The sequence below is a fragment of the Crinia signifera genome, chromosome 3 (genome assembly GCF_055691185.1).
Source record: "Crinia signifera chromosome 3, ASM5569118v1, whole genome shotgun sequence".
In the NCBI taxonomy this organism is placed as follows: Eukaryota; Metazoa; Chordata; class Amphibia; order Anura; family Myobatrachidae; genus Crinia; species Crinia signifera.
The window spans coordinates 333150708-333167436 of NC_139219.1; the positions used below are offsets into that span (position 1 = coordinate 333150708).

A 16729-nucleotide genomic window follows, 5' to 3' on the forward strand; every position below is an offset into this window, starting at 1 on the left:
ACTTGCACATACTACGTGGTGCCCGCCGCGCCTGCAGGTACTTGCACATACTACGTGGTGCCCGCCGCACCTGCTGGTACTTGCACAAACTACGTGCTGGCTTCCCGCGCCTGCTGGTACTTGCACATACTACGTGATGGCTGCCGCGCCTGCTGGTACTTGCACATACTACGTGGTGGCTTCCCGCACCTGCTGGTACTTGCACATACTACGTGCTGGCTTCCCGCGCCTGCTGGTACTTGCACATACTACGTGCTGGCTTCCCGCGCCTGCTGGTACTTGCACATACTACGTGGTGCCCGCCGCGCCTGCTGGTACTTGCACATACTACGTGGGGGCTTCCCGCGCCTGCTGGTACTTGCACATAGTACGTGGTGGCTTCCCGCGCCTGCTGGTACTTGCACATACTACGTGGTGGCTTCCCGCACCTGCTGGTACTTGCACATACTACGTGGTGGCTTCCCGCGCCTGCTGGTACTTGCACATACTACGTGGTGGCTTCCCGCACCTGCTGGTACTTGGACATACTACGTGCTGGCTTCCCGCGCCTGCTGGTACTTGCACATACTACGTGCTGGCTTTCCGCGCCTGCTGGTACTTGCACATACTACGTGGTGCCCGCCGCGCCTGCTGGTACTTGCACATACTACGTGGTGGCTTCCCGCACCTGCTGGTACTTGCACATACTATGTGGTGGCTTCCCGCGCCTGCTGGTACTTGTACATACTACGTGGTGCCTGCCGCGCCTGCTGGTACTTGCACATACTACGTGGTGCCCGCCGCACCTGCTGGTACTTGCACATACTACGTGGTGGCTTCCTGCACCTGCTGGTACTTGCACATACTATGTGGTGGCTTCCCGCGCCTGCTGGTACTTGTACATACTACGTGGTGCCCGCCGCGCCTGCTGGTACTTGCACATACTACGTGGTGCCCGCCGCGCCTGCTGGTACTTGCACATACTACGTGGTGGCTTCCCGCGCCTGCTGGTACTTGCACATACTACGTGGTGGCTTCCCGCGCCTGCTGGTACTTGCACATACTACGTGGTGGCTTCCCGCACCTGCTGGTACTTGCACATACTACGTGGTGGCTTCCCGCACCTGCTGGTACTTGCACATACTACGTGGTGGCTTCCCGCGCCTGCTGGTACTTGCACATACTACGTGGTGGCTTCCCGCGCCTGCTGGTACTTGCACATACTACGTGCTGGCTTCCCGCGCCTGCTGGTACTTGCACATACTACGTGCTGGCTTCCCGCGCCTGCTGGTACTTGCACATACTACGTGCTGGCTTCCCGCGCCTGCTGGTACTTGCACATACTACGTGGTGCCCGCCGCGCCTGCTGGTACTTGCACATACTACGTGGTGGCTTCCCGCACCTGCTGGTACTTGCACATACTATGTGGTGGCTTCCCGCGCCTGCTGGTACTTGTACATACTACGTGGTGGCTTCCCGCGCCTGCTGGTACTTGCACATAGTACGTGGTGGCTTCCCGCGCCTGCTAGTACTTGCACATACTACGTGGTGGCTTCCCGCACCTGCTGGTACTTGCACATACTACGTGGTGGCTTCCCGCGCCTGCTGGTACTTGCACATACTACGTGGTGGCTTCCCGCGCCTGCTGGTACTTGCACATACTACGTGCTGGCTTCCCGCGCCTGCTGGTACTTGCACATACTATGTGGTGGCTTCCCACGCCTGCTGGTACTTGTACATACTATGTGGTGCCTGCCGCGCCTGCTGGTACTTGCACATACTACGTGGTGCCCGCCGCACCTGCTGGTACTTGCACATACTACGTGGTGGCTTCCTGCACCTGCTGGTACTTGCACATACTATGTGGTGGCTTCCCGCGCCTGCTGGTACTTGTACATACTACGTGGTGCCCGCCGCGCCTGCTGGTACATGCACATACTACGTGGTGCCCGCCGCGCCTGCTGGTACTTGCACATACTACGTGGTGGCTTCCCGCGCCTGCTGGTACTTGCACATACTACGTGGTGGCTTCCCGCGCCTGCTGGTACTTGCACATACTACGTGGTGGCTTCCCGCACCTGCTGGTACTTGCACATACTACGTGGTGGCTTCCCGCACCTGCTGGTACTTGCACATACTACGTGGTGGCTTCCCGCACCTGCTGGTACTTGCACATACTACGTGGTGGCTTCCCGCACCTGCTGGTACTTGCACATACTACGTGGTGGCTTCCCGCGCCTGCTGGTACTTGCACATACTACGTGGTGGCTTCCCGCGCCTGCTGGTACTTGCACATACTACGTGGTGGCTTCCCGCACCTGCTGGTACTTGCACATACTACGTGCTGGCTTCCCGCGCCTGCTGGTACTTGCACATACTACGTGGTGGCTTCCCGCGCCTGCTGGTACTTGCACATACTACGTGGTGCCCGCCGCGCCTGCTGGTACTTGCACATACTATGTGGTGGCTTCCCGCACCTGCTGGTACTTGCACATACTATGTGGTGGCTTCCCGCGCTTGCTGGTACTTGCACATACTACGTGGTGGCTTCCCGCACCTGCTGGTACTTGCACATACTACGTGGTGGCTTCCCGCGCCTGCTGGTACTTGCACATACTACGTGGTGGCTTCCCGCGCCTGCTGGTACTTGCACATACTAAGTGGTGCCCGCCGCGCCTGCTGGTACTTGCACATACTACGTGGTGGCTTCCCGCACCTGCTGGTACTTGCACATACTACGTGGTGCCCACCGCGCCTGCTGGTACTTGCACATACTACGTGGTGGCTTCCTGCACCTGCTGGTACTTGCACATACTACGTGGTGGCTTCCCGCACCTGCTGGTACTTGCACATACGTGGCTTCCTGCACCTGCTGGTACTTGCACATACTACGTGGTGCCCGCCGCGCCTGCTGGTACTTGCACATACTACGTGGTGCCCGCCGCGCCTGCTGGTACTTGCACATACTATGTGGTGGCTTCCCGCACCTGCTGGTACTTGCACATACTACGTGGTGCCTGCCGCGCCTGCTGGTACTTGCACATACTACGTGGTGCCTGCCGCGCCTGCTGGTACTTGCACATACTACGTGGTGGCTTCCCGCGCCTGCTGGTACTTGCACATACTACGTGGTGGCTTCCCGCGCCTGCTGGTACTTGCACATACTACGTGGTGGCTTCCCGCACCTGCTGGTACTTGCACATACTACGTGGTGGCTTCCCGCGCCTGCTGGTACTTGCACATACTACGTGGTGGCTTCCCGCGCCTGCTGGTACTTGTACATACTACGTGGTGCCTGCCGGGCCTGCTGGTACTTGCACATACTACGTGGTGCTCGCCGCGCCTGCTGGTACTTGCACATACTATGTGGTGGCTTCCCGCGCCTGCTGGTACTTGTACATACTACGTGTTGGCTTCCTGCACCTGCTGGTACTTGCACATACTACGTGGTGCCCGCCACGCCTGCTGGTACTTGCACATACTACGTGGTGGCTTCCTGCACCTGCTGGTACTTGCACATACTACGTGGTGGCTTCCCGCGCCTGCTGGTACTTGCAGATACTACGTGGTGGCTTCCCGCGCCTGCTGGTACTTGTACTTACTACGTGGTGCCTGCCGCGCCTACTGGTACTTGCACATACTACGTGGTGCCCGCCGCGCCTGCTGGTACTTGCACATACTATGTGGTGGCTTCCCGCACCTGCTGGTACTTGTACATACTACGTGGTGCCCGCCGCGCCTGCTGGTACTTGCACATACTACGTGGTGCCCGCCCTGCCTGCTGGTACTTGCACATACTACGTGGTGGCTTCCCGCACCTGCTGGTACTTGCACATACTACGTGCTGGCTTCCCGCGCCTGCTGGTACTTGCACATACTACGTGGTGGCTTCCCGCGCCTGCTGGTACTTGCACATACTACGTGGTGCCCGCCGCGCCTGCTGGTACTTGCACATACTATGTGGTGGCTTCCCGCACCTGCTGGTACTTGCACATACTATGTGGTGGCTTCCCGCGCTTGCTGGTACTTGCACATACTACGTGGTGGCTTCCCGCACCTGCTGGTACTTGCACATACTACGTGGTGGCTTCCCGCGCCTGCTGGTACTTGCACATACTACGTGGTGGCTTCCCGCGCCTGCTGGTACTTGCACATACTACGTGGTGCCCGCCGCGCCTGCTGGTACTTGCACATACTACGTGGTGGCTTCCCGCACCTGCTGGTACTTGCACATACTACGTGGTGCCCACCGCGCCTGCTGGTACTTGCACATACTACGTGGTGGCTTCCTGCACCTGCTGGTACTTGCACATACTACGTGGTGGCTTCCCGCACCTGCTGGTACTTGCACATACGTGGCTTCCTGCACCTGCTGGTACTTGCACATACTACGTGGTGCCCGCCGTGCCTGCTGGTACTTGCACATACTACGTGGTGCCCGCCGCGCCTGCTGGTACTTGCACATACTATGTGGTGGCTTCCCGCACCTGCTGGTACTTGCACATACTACGTGGTGCCTGCCGCGCCTGCTGGTACTTGCACATACTACGTGGTGCCTGCCGCGCCTGCTGGTACTTGCACATACTACGTGGTGGCTTCCCGCGCCTGCTGGTACTTGCACATACTACGTGGTGGCTTCCCGCGCCTGCTGGTACTTGCACATACTACGTGGTGGCTTCCCGCACCTGCTGGTACTTGCACATACTACGTGGTGGCTTCCCGCGCCTGCTGGTACTTGCACATACTACGTGGTGGCTTCCCGCGCCTGCTGGTACTTGTACATACTACGTGGTGCCTGCCGGGCCTGCTGGTACTTGCACATACTACGTGGTGCTCGCCGCGCCTGCTGGTACTTGCACATACTATGTGGTGGCTTCCCGCGCCTGCTGGTACTTGTACATACTACGTGTTGGCTTCCTGCACCTGCTGGTACTTGCACATACTACGTGGTGCCCGCCGCGCCTGCTGGTACTTGCACATACTACGTGGTGGCTTCCTGCACCTGCTGGTACTTGCACATACTACGTGGTGGCTTCCCGCGCCTGCTGGTACTTGCAGATACTACGTGGTGGCTTCCCGCGCCTGCTGGTACTTGTACTTACTACGTGGTGCCTGCCGCGCCTACTGGTACTTGCACATACTACGTGGTGCCCGCCGCGCCTGCTGGTACTTGCACATACTATGTGGTGGCTTCCCGCACCTGCTGGTACTTGTACATACTACGTGGTGCCCGCCGCGCCTGCTGGTACTTGCACATACTACGTGGTGCCCGCCCTGCCTGCTGGTACTTGCACATACTACGTGGTGGCTTCCCGCACCTGCTGGTACTTGCACATACTACGTGGTGGCTTCCCGCGCCTGCTGGTACTTGCACATACTACGTGGTGGCTTCCCGCACCTGCTGGTACTTGCACATACTACGTGGTGGCTTCCTGCACCTGCTGGTACTTGCACATACTACGTGGTGGCTTCCCGCACCTGCTGGTACTTGCACATACTACGTGGTGGCTTCCCGCACCTGCTGGTACTTGCACATACTACGTGGTGGCTTCCCGCACCTGCTGGTACTTGCACATACTATGTGGTGGCTTCCCGCGTCTGCTGGTACTTGCACATACTACGTGGTGGCTTCCCGCACCTGCTGGTACTTGCACATACTACGTGGTGGCTTCCCGCACCTGCTGGTACTTGCACATACTACGTGGTGGCTTCCCGCACCTGCTGGTACTTGCACATACTACGTGGTGGCTTCCCGCACCTGCTGGTACTTGCACATACTACGTGGTGGCTTCCCGCGCCTGCTGGTACTTGCACATACTACGTGGTGCCCGCCGCGCCTGCTGGTACTTGCACATACTATGTGGTGGCTTCCCGCGCCTGCTGGTACTTGCACATACTACGTGGTGGCTTCCCGCGCCTGCTGGTACTTGCACATACTACGTGGTGCCCGCCGCGCCTGCTGGTACTTGCACATACTACGTGGTGGCTTCCCGCACCTGCTGGTACTTGCACATACTACGTGGTGGCTTCCCGCACCTGCTGGTACTTGCACATACTACGTGGTGGCTTCCCGCGCCTGCTGGTACTTGCACATACTACGTGGTGGCTTCCCGCGCCTGCTGGTACTTGCACATACTACGTGGTGGCTTCCCGCGCCTGCTGGTACATGCACATACTACGTGGTGGCTTCCCGCGCCTGCTGGTACTTGCACATACTACGTGGTGGCTTCCCGCACCTGCTGGTACTTGCACATACTACGTGGTGGCTTCCCGCACCTGCTGGTACTTGCACATACTACGTGGTGGCTTCCCGCGCCTGCTGGTACTTGCACATACTACGTGGTGGCTTCCCGCACCTGCTGGTACTTGCACATACTACGTGGTGGCTTCCCGCACCTGCTGGTACTTGCACATACTACGTGGTGGCTTCCCGCGCCTGCTGGTACTTGCACATACTACGTGGTGGCTTCCCGCGCCTGCTGGTACTTGCACATACTACGTGGTGGCTTCCCGCACCTGCTGGTACTTGCACATACTACGTGGTGGCTTCCCGCACCTGCTGGTACTTGCACATACTACGTGGTGGCTTCCCGCGCCTGCTGGTACTTGCACATACTACGTGGTGGCTTCCCGCGCCTGCTGGTACTTGCACATACTACGTGGTGACTTCCCGCACCTGCTGGTACTTGCACATACTACGTGGTGGCTTCCCGCACCTGCTGGTACTTGCACATACTACGTGGTGGCTTCCCGCGCCTGCTGGTACTTGCACATACTACGTGGTGGCTTCCCGCACCTGCTGGTACTTGCACATACTACGTGGTGCCCGCCGCGCCTGCTGGTACTTGCACATACTACGTGGTGGCTTCCCGCACCTGCAGCCGCCGGTTGGTTCTCAGGCACTTTTACAAGAAAATTGTCCAAAACTCCGAAGGACGCCCGAGGGGGTAAATTTACTATTGATCATAGGATGTTGCTTATAGCAACCAATCAGATTCTACTATTTTTTTAGCACCTTCTAGAATATACTAGATAGAATCTGGTGGCAACATCCTATCTTCAATAGACTCTTAGAAAATGTCCCCCCTACACGTGTGGAACATGCCAGATCTGTGTGCTCGGAGCGTTGTTATACAGTGACATGCCTGACGGTGTTCTAGACTGACGTCCATGTATATCATGTCATGTGAATGTTTCATTTCATCCCTGCCGCTGGGGGCTGTGGCCCCCAAGGGCCCCATATCCCTGTAACATTGTCTCTCATTTCTCGCTGCTTGATGCTAGGTTACACAGCAGTACGGACACGACCAACCGGTTGCCAGACGAACACGCACTGATATCTGAGTATGTGACGCGGCTTCGCAATGGGACACGGTCAGTTGTAGGAACATTATACAGTAATTACACCTAATACCTACTGTGCATTTCCTATGTACACACTCACAGTATTGCTAAATGTGACAAGATATCTCCGGATAGAACCAAGCTGACCTCCTCAGAGGCACAGCCTCCCTCCTCCCCCATACTAGAGGCTGTACTGTGAGAATCACCGCTGTAGTCTCTTCCTGACCTCCTCAGAGGCACAGCCTCCCTCCTCCCCCATACTAGACACTGGACTGTAAGAATCACCGCTGTAGTCTCCTCCTGACCTCCTCAGAGGCACAGCCTCCCTCCTCCCCCATACTAGAGGCTGTACTGTAAGAATCACCGCTGTAGTCACTTCCTGACCTCCTCAGAGGGACAGCCTCCCTCCTCCCCCATACCAGAGGCTGTACTGTGAGAATCACCACTGTAGTCTCCTCCTGACCTCCTCAGAGGCACAGCCTCCCTCCTCCCCCATACTAGAGGCTGTACTGTAAGAATCACTGCTGTAGTCTCCTCCTTACCTCCTCAGAGGCACAGCCTCCCTCCTCCCCCATACTAGAGGCTGTAGTGTGAGAATCACCGCTGTAGTCACTTCCTGACCTCCTCAGAGGCACAGCCTCCCTCCTTCCCATACTAGAGGCTCTTCTGTAAGAATCACCGCTGTAGTCACTTCCTGACCTCCTCAGAGGGACAGCCTCCCTCCTCCCCCATACCAGAGGCTGTACTGTGAGAATCACCACTGTAGTCTCCTCCTGACCTCCTCAGAGGCACAGCCTCCCTCCTCCCCATACTAGAGGCTGTACTGTAAGAATCACCACTGTAGTCACTCCCTGACCTCCTCAGAGGCACAGCCTCCCTCCTCCCCCTTACTAGAGGCTGTACTGTAAGCATCGACGCTGTAGTCTATTCCTGACCTCCTCAGAGGCACAGCCTCCCTCCTCCACCATACTAGAGGCTGTACTGTAAGAATCACCTCTGTAGTCACTCCCTGACCTCCTCAGAGGCACAGCCTCCCTCCTCCCCCATACTAGAGGCTGTACTGTAAGAATCACCACTGTAGTCACTCCCTGACCTCCTCAGAGGCACAGCCTCCCTCCTCCCCCATACTAGAGGCTGTACTGTGAGAATCACCACTGTAGTCTCTTCCTGACCTCCTCAGAGGCACAGCCTCCCTCCTCCCCCATACTAGAGGCTGTACTGTAAGAATCACCACTGTAGTCTCTTCCTGACCTCCTCAGAGGCACAGCCTCCCTCCTCCCCCATACTAGAGGCTGTACTGTGAGAATCACAGCTGTAGTCACTTCCTGACCTCAGAGGGACAGCCTCCCTCCTCCCCATACTAGAGGCTGTACTGTAAGAATCACCGCTGTAGTCACTTCCTGACCTCCTCAGAGGCACAGCCTCCCTCCTCCCCCATACTAGAGGCTGTACTGTAAGAATCACCACTGTAGTCTCTTCCTGACCTCCTCCCCCATACTAGAGGCTCTACTGTAAGAATCACCGCTGTAGTCACTTCCTGACCTCCTCAGAGGCACAGCCTCCCTCCTCCCCCATACTAGAGGCTGTACTGTGAGAATCACCGCTGTAGTCACTTCCTGACCTCCTCAGAGGCACAGCCTCCCTCCTCCCCCATACTAGAGGCTCTACTGTAAGAATCACCGCTGTAGTCACTTCCTGACCTCCTCAGAGGCACAGCCTCCCTCCTCCCCCATACTAGAGGCTGTACTGTGAGAATCACCGCTGTAGTCTCTTCCTGACCTCCTCAGAGGCACAGCCTCCCTCCTCCCCCATACTAGACACTGGACTGTAAGAATCACCGCTGTAGTCTCCTCCTGACCTCCTCAGAGACACAGCCTCCCTCCTCCCCCATACTAGAGGCTGTAGTGTGAGAATCACCGCTGTAGTCACTTCCTGACCTCCTCAGAGGCACAGCCTCCCTCCTCCCCCATACTAGAGGCTCTACTGTAAGAATCACCGCTGTAGTCTTCTCCTGACCTCCTCAGAGGCACAGCCTCCCTCCTCCTCCATACCAGAGGCTGTTCTGTGAGAATCACCGCTGTAGTCACTTCCTGACCTCCTCAGAGGCACAGCCTCCCTCCTCCCCCATACTAGACACTGTACTGTAAGAATCACCGCTGTAGTCTCCTCCTGACCCCCTCAGAGGCACAGCCTCCCTCCTCCCCCATACTAGACACCGGACTGTAAGAATCACCGCTGTAGTCACTTACTGACCTCCTCAGAGGCACAGCCTCCCTCCTCCCCAAACTAGAGGCTGTACTGTAAGAATCACCTCTGTAGTCACTTCCTGACCTCCTCAGGCACAGCCTCCCTCCTCCCCCATACTAGAGGCTGTAGTGTGAGAATCACTGCTGTAGTCACTTCCTGACCTCCTCAGAGGCACAGCCTCCCTCCCCCCCCCATACTAGAGGCTGTACTGTAAGAATCACCGCTGTAGTCACTTCCTGACCTCCTCAGAGGCACAGCCTCCCTCCTCCCCCATACTAGAGGCTGTACTGTGAGAATCACCGCTGTAGTCTCCTCCTGACCTCCTCAGAGGCACAGCCTCCCTCCTTCCCATACTAGACACCGGACTGTAAGAATCACCGCTGTAGTCACTTCCTGACCTCAGAGGGACAGCCTCCCTCCTCCCCCATACTAGAGGCTGTAGTGTGAGAATCACTGCTGTAGTCACTTCCTGACGACCTCAGAGGCACAGCCTCCCTCCTCCCCCATACTAGAGGCGGTACTGTGAGAATCACCGCTGTAGTCTCTTCCTGACCTCCTCAGAGGCACAGCCTCCCTCCTCCCCCATACTAGAGGCTCTACTGTAAGAATCACCGCTGTAGTCACTTCCTGACCTCCTCAGAGGCACAGCCTCCCTCCTCCCCCATACTAGAGGCTCTACTGTAAGAATCACCGCTGTAGTCACTTCCTGACCTCCTCAGAGGCACAGCCTCCCTCCTCCCCCATACTAGATACTGGACTGTAAGAATCACCGCTGTAGTCTCCTCCTGACCTCCTCAGAGGCACAGCCTCCCTCCTCCCCCATACTAGAGGCTGTACTGTAAGAATCACTGCTGTAGTCTCCTCCTGACCTCCTCAGAGGCACAGCCTCCCTCCTCCCCCATACTAGAGGCTGTAGTGTGAGAATCACTGCTGTAGTCACTTCCTGACCTCCTCAGAGGCACAGCCTCCCTCCTCCCCCATACTAGAGGCTCTACTGTAAGAATCACCACTGTAGTCACTTCCTGACCTCCTCAGAGGCACAGCCTCCCTCCTCCCCCATACTAGAGGCTGTAGTGTGAGAATCACCGCTGTAGTCACTTCCTGACCTCCTCAGAGGCACAGCCTCCCTCCTCCCCCATACTAGAGGCTGTACTGTAAGAATCACTGCTGTAGTCTCCTCCTGACCTCCTCAGAGGCACAGCTTCCCTCCTTCCCCATACTAGAGGCTGTAGTGTGAGAATCACCGCTGTAGTCATTTCCTGACCTCCTCAGAGGCACAGCCTCCCTCCTCCCCCATACTAGAGGCTCTACTGTAAGAATCACCGCTGTAGTCTTCTCCTGACCTCCTCAGAGGCACAGCCTCCCTCCTCCTCCATACCAGAGGCTGTACTGTGAGAATCACCGCTGTAGTCACTTCCTGACCTCCTCAGAGGCACAGCCTCCCTCCTCCCCCATACTAGAGGCTCTACTGTAAGAATCACCGCTGTAGTCTCCTCCTGACCTCCTCAGAGTAACAGCTTCCCTCCTCCCCCATACTAGACACTGAACTGTAAGAATCACCGCTGTAGTCACTTCCTGACCTCCTCAGAGGCACAGCCTCCCTCCTCCCCATACTAGAGGCTGTACTGTAAGAATCACCTCTGTAGTCTTCTCCTGACCTCAGAGGGACAGCCTCCCTCCCCCCTATACTAGCGGCTGTACTGTGAGAATCACTGCTGTAGTCCATAGTTGCCTCCCCTCCTGCATTCTGCAGGAGACTCCCTGACATAGCTCCCTGACATAGCAGCAATCTCCCTCTCTCCCTCATTAGTCTAGCAATCTCCCTCATGTCACCTAGCCCACATTACACTGTTACACCATAGTTACCTCCCCTCCTGCATTCTGCAGGAGACTCCCTGACATAGCAGCAATCTCTCCCTCATTAGTCTAGCAATCTCCCTCATGTCACCTAGCCCACATTACACTGTTACATCATAGTTACCCCCTCCTGCATTCTGCAGGAGACTCCCTGACATAGCAGCAATCTCCCTCTCTCCCTCATTAGTCTAGCAATCTCCCTCATGTCACCTAGCCCACATTACATACACTGTTACATTTTTGGGGAAAAAAGGAATGAGAGATAGTTACATTTACATTGAATCATCAGCGCCATTTCCCAGCACTTTACCAAGTACAGTATCTTTTACTAACTGCTTTGGGCTCATCTACTTTTGGATCTAAGTCATTTTAAAAGATTCCTCTCAGATGTAGCAGTACACACCCACGCATCTAGGTGCCACGTTCACAATCTCTTTTCACAATCTCTGCATATATAAAGTTGATTCTATTCTATATGGAACTAGACACGCCCTTTGGGTGGAGCATGACAATGGGGCGCTGTGCAAAATTCTACTACCAACTAAATACCTCCCAACATGACCCATTCCAGGAGGGACACAATGCTCTGTTCCTGGACTTTCCTCATAATCTATGATTGTCTTCACCTGTTGAACAGGTTAATTGCTAAAAAAAGGTGTTTTACCACAGGTGATGGCAATCATACATTAAGAGGGAAGTCCAGGAGCAGAGCATTGTGTCCCTCCTGGTGAGGGTCATGTTGGGAGATATGCAACTATAATCTCACTGAAACTAGTTTTCAAAAGTAGGCAAGTATGCTGTAGTCACTTCCTGACCTCCTCAGAGGCACAGACTCGCTCCTCCTCCATACTAGAGGCTGTACTGTGAGAATCACCGCTGTAGTCACTTCCTGACCTCAGAGGCACAGCCTCACTCCTCCCCCATACTACTGACACCTTTTAAGGAAGTATGCTCCCTCCCCCCCAAGGAATCAATGTATCTGGGACAGAAATGTAGATGAGAGGAGCCAAGCATCGCACAGAACCAGGGCGGGATCCCAGGGACACAATGTATCAGGGACAGAGATGTAGATGGGAGGAGCCAAGCATCACACAGAACCAGGGCGGGATCCCGGGGACACAATGTATCAGGAATAGAGATGTAGATGGGAGGAGCCAAGCATCGCACAGAACCAGGGCGGGATCCCAGGGACACAATGTATCAGGGACAGAGATGTAGATGGGAGGAGCCAAGCATCGCACAGAACCAGGGCGGGATCCCAGGGACACAATGTATCAGGGACAGAGATGTAGATGGGAGGAGCCAAGCATCGCACAGAACCAGGGCGGGATCCCAGGGACACAATGTATCAGGGACAGAGATGTAGATGAGAGGAGCCAAGCATCGCACAGAACCAGGGCGGGATCCCAGGGACTCAATGTATCAGGGACAGAGATGTAGATGGGAGGAGCCAAGCATCGCACAGAACCAGGGCGGGATCCCAGGGACACAATGTATCAGGGACAGAGATGTAGGGACGGTGGAGAGAAGCATCGCACAGAACCAGGGCGGGATCCCAGGGACACAATGTATCAGGGACAGAGATGTAGATTAGAGGAGCCAAGCATCGCACAGAACCAGGGCGGGATCCTAGGGACACAATGTATCAGGGACAGAGATGTAGATGAGAGGAGCCAAACATCGCACAGAACCAGGGCGGGATCCCGGGGACACAATGTATCAGGGACAGAGATGTAGATGAGAGGAGCCAAGCATCGCACAGAACCAGGGCGGGATCCCAGGGACAGAGATGTAGATGGGAGGAGCCAAGCATCGCACAGAACCAGGGCGGGATCCCAGGGACACAATGTATCAGGGACAGAGATGTAGATGGGAGGAGCCAAGCATCGCACAGAACCAGGGCGGGATCCCAGGGACAGAGATGTAGATGGGAGGAGCCAAGCATCGCACAGAACCAGGGCGGGATCCCAGGGACACAATGTATCAGGGACAGAGATGTAGATGGGAGGAGCCAAGCATCGCACAGAACCAGGGCGGGATCCCGGGGACACAATGTATCAGGGACAGAGATGTAGATGAGAGGAGCCAAGCATCGCACAGAACCAGGGCGGGATCCCAGGGACACAATGTATCAGGAACAGAGATGTAGATGAGAGGAGCCAAGCATCGCACAGAACCAGGGCAGGATCCCAGGGACACAATGTATCAGGGACAGAGATGTAGATGAGAGGAGCCAAGCATCGCACAGAACCAGGGCGGGATCCCAGGGACACAATGTATCAGGGACAGAGATGTAGATGAGAGGAGCCAAGCATCGCACAGAACCAGGGCGGGATCCCAGGGACACAATGTATCAGGGACAGAGATGTAGATGAGAGGAGCCAAGCATCGCACAGAACCAGGGCGGGATCCTGGGGACACAATGTATCAGGGACAGAGATGTAGATGGGAGGAGCCAAGCATCGCACAGAACCAGGGCGGGATCCCAGGGACACAATGTATCAGGGACAGAGATGTAGATGGGAGGAGCCAAGCATCGCACAGAACCAGGGCGGGATCCCAGGGACACAATGTATCAGGGACAGAGATGTAGATGAGAGGAGCCAAGCATCGCACAGAACCAGGGCGGGATCCCAGGGACAGAGATGTAGATGAGAGGGAGCCAAGCATCGCACAGAACCAGGGCGGGATCCCAGGGACACAATGTATCAGGGACAGAGATGTAGGGACGGTGGAGAGAAGCATCGCACAGAACCAGGGCGGGATCCTAGGGACACAATGTATCAGGGACAGAGATGTAGATGAGAGGAGCCAAGCATCGCACAGAACCAGGGCGGGATCCCGGGGACACAATGTATCAGGAACAGAGATGTAGATGAGAGGAGCCAAGCATCGCACAGAACCAGGGCGGGATCCCAGGGACACAATGTATCAGGGACAGAGATGTAGATGAGAGGAGCCAAGCATCGCACAGAACCAGGGCGGGATCCCGGGGACACAATGTATCAGGGACAGAGATGTAGATGGGAGGAGCCAAGCATCGCACAGAACCAGGGCGGGATCCCAGGGACACAATGTATCAGGGACAGAGATGTAGATGAGAGGAGCCAAGCATCGCACAGAACCAGGGCGGGATCCTGGGGACACAATGTATCAGGAACAGAGATGTAGATGAGAGGAGCCAAGCATCGCACAGAACCAGGGCGGGATCCCAGGGACACAATGTATCAGGGACAGAGATGTAGATGAGAGGAGCCAAGCATCGCACAGAACCAGGGCGGGATCCCAGGGACACAATGTATCAGGGACAGAGATGTAGATGAGAGGAGCCAAGCATTGCACAGAACCAGGGCGGGATCCCAGGGACACAATGTATCAGGGACAGAGATGTAGATGAGAGGAGCCAACCATCGCACAGAACCAGGGCGGGATCCCAGGGACAGAGATGTAGATGAGAGGGAGCCAAGCATCGCACAGGACCAGGGTGGGATCCCAGGGACACAATGTATCAGGGACAGAGATGTAGGGACGGTGGAGAGAAGCATCGCACAGAACCAGGGCGGGATCCTAGGGACACAATGTATCAGGGACAGAGATGTAGATGAGAGGAGCCAAGCATCGCACAGAACCAGGGCGGGATCCCAGGGGCAGAGATGTAGATGGGAGGAGCCAAGCATCGCACAGAACCAGGGCGGGATCCCAGGGACACAATGTATCAGGGACAGAGATGTAGATGAGAGGAGCCAAGCATCGCACAGAACCAGGGCGGGATCCCAGGGACACAATGTATCAGGAACAGAGATGTAGATGAGAGGAGCCAACCATCGCACAGAACCATGGCGGGATCCCAGGGACAGAGAAGTAGATGAGAGGAGCCAAGCATCGCACAGAACCAGGGCGGGATCCCAGGGACACAATGTATCAGGGACAGAGATGTAGATGGGAGGAGCCAAGCATCGCACAGAACCAGGGCGGGATCTCGGGGACACAATGTATCAGGAACAGAGATGTAGATGAGAGGAGCCAAGCATCGCACAGAACCAGGGCGGGATCCCGGGGACACAATGTATCAGGGACAGAGATGTAGATGAGAGGAGCCAAGCATCGCACAGAACCAGGGTGGGATCCCGGGGACACAATGTATCAGGAACAGAGATGTAGATGGGAGGAGCCAAGCATCGCACAGAACCAGGGCGGGATCCTAGGGACAGAGATGTAGATGGGAGGAGCCAAGCATCGCACAGAACCAGGACGGGATCCCAGGGACACAATGTATCAGGGACAGAGATGTAGATGAGAGGAGCCAAGCATCGCACAGAACCAGGGCGGGATCACAGGGACACAATGTATCAGGAACAGAGATGTATATGGGAGGAGCCTGGCATCGCACAGAACCAGGGCGGGATCACAGGGACACAATGTATCAGGAACAGAGATGTAGATGGGAGGAGCCAAGCATCGCACAGAACCAGGGCGGGATCCCAGGGACACAATGTATCCGGGACAGAGATGTAGATGAGAGGAGCCAAGCATCGCACAGAACCAGGGCGGGATCCCGGGGACACAATGTATCAGGAACAGAGATGTAGATGAGAGGAGCCAAGCATCGCACAGAACCAGGGCGGGATCACAGGGACACAATGTATCAGGAACAGAGATGTAGATGGGAGGAGCCAAGCATCGCACAGAACCAGGGCGGGATCCCAGGGACAGAGATGTAGATGAAAGGAGCCAAGCATCACACAGAACCAGGGCGGGATCTCGGGGACACAATGTATCAGGAACAGAGATGTAGATGGGAGGAGCCAAGCATCGCACAGAACCAGGGCGGGATCCCAGGGACAGAGATGTAGATGAGAGGAGCCAAGCATCGCACAGAACCAGGGCGGGATCCCGGGGACACAATGTGTCAGGAACAGAGATGTAGATGAGAGGAGCCAAGCATCGCACAGAACCAGGGCGGGATCCCAGGGACACAATGTATCAGGGACAGAGATGTAGATAGGAGGAGCAAAGCATCGCACAGAACCAGGGCGGGATCCCAGGGACACAATGTATCAGGGACAGAGATGTAGATGAGAGGAGCCAAGCATCGCACAGAACCAGGGCGGGATCCCAGGGACACAATGTATCAGGGACAGAGATGTAGATGGGAGGAGCCAAGCATCGCACAGAACCAGGGCGGGATCCCTGGGACAGAGATGTAGATGAGAGGAGCCAAGCATCCCACAGTACCAGGGCGGGATCCTAAGGACACAATGTATCAGGGACAGAGATGTAGATGAGAGGAGCCAACCATCG

The 16729-nt window shown here is 56.1% G+C and overlaps 1 protein-coding gene across 13 annotated transcripts in view; it reads left to right on the top strand.

The window, feature by feature from the left end:
- Positions 1 to 16729, top strand: part of DTNB (dystrobrevin beta) — a 266225-nt gene that overhangs the window by 155081 nt on the left and 94415 nt on the right. For 9 of the 13 annotated variants that reach the window (XM_083178923.1, XM_083178909.1, XM_083178922.1 and 6 more), the window contains one exon: positions 7265 to 7354. The exons of the other annotated variants lie outside the window; for them this stretch is intronic. In XM_083178923.1, the coding sequence (XP_083035049.1) occupies positions 7265 to 7354 (90 nt within the window). The remainder of the gene's footprint in view (positions 1 to 7264; positions 7355 to 16729) is intronic. 13 annotated transcript variants of the gene reach the window in all.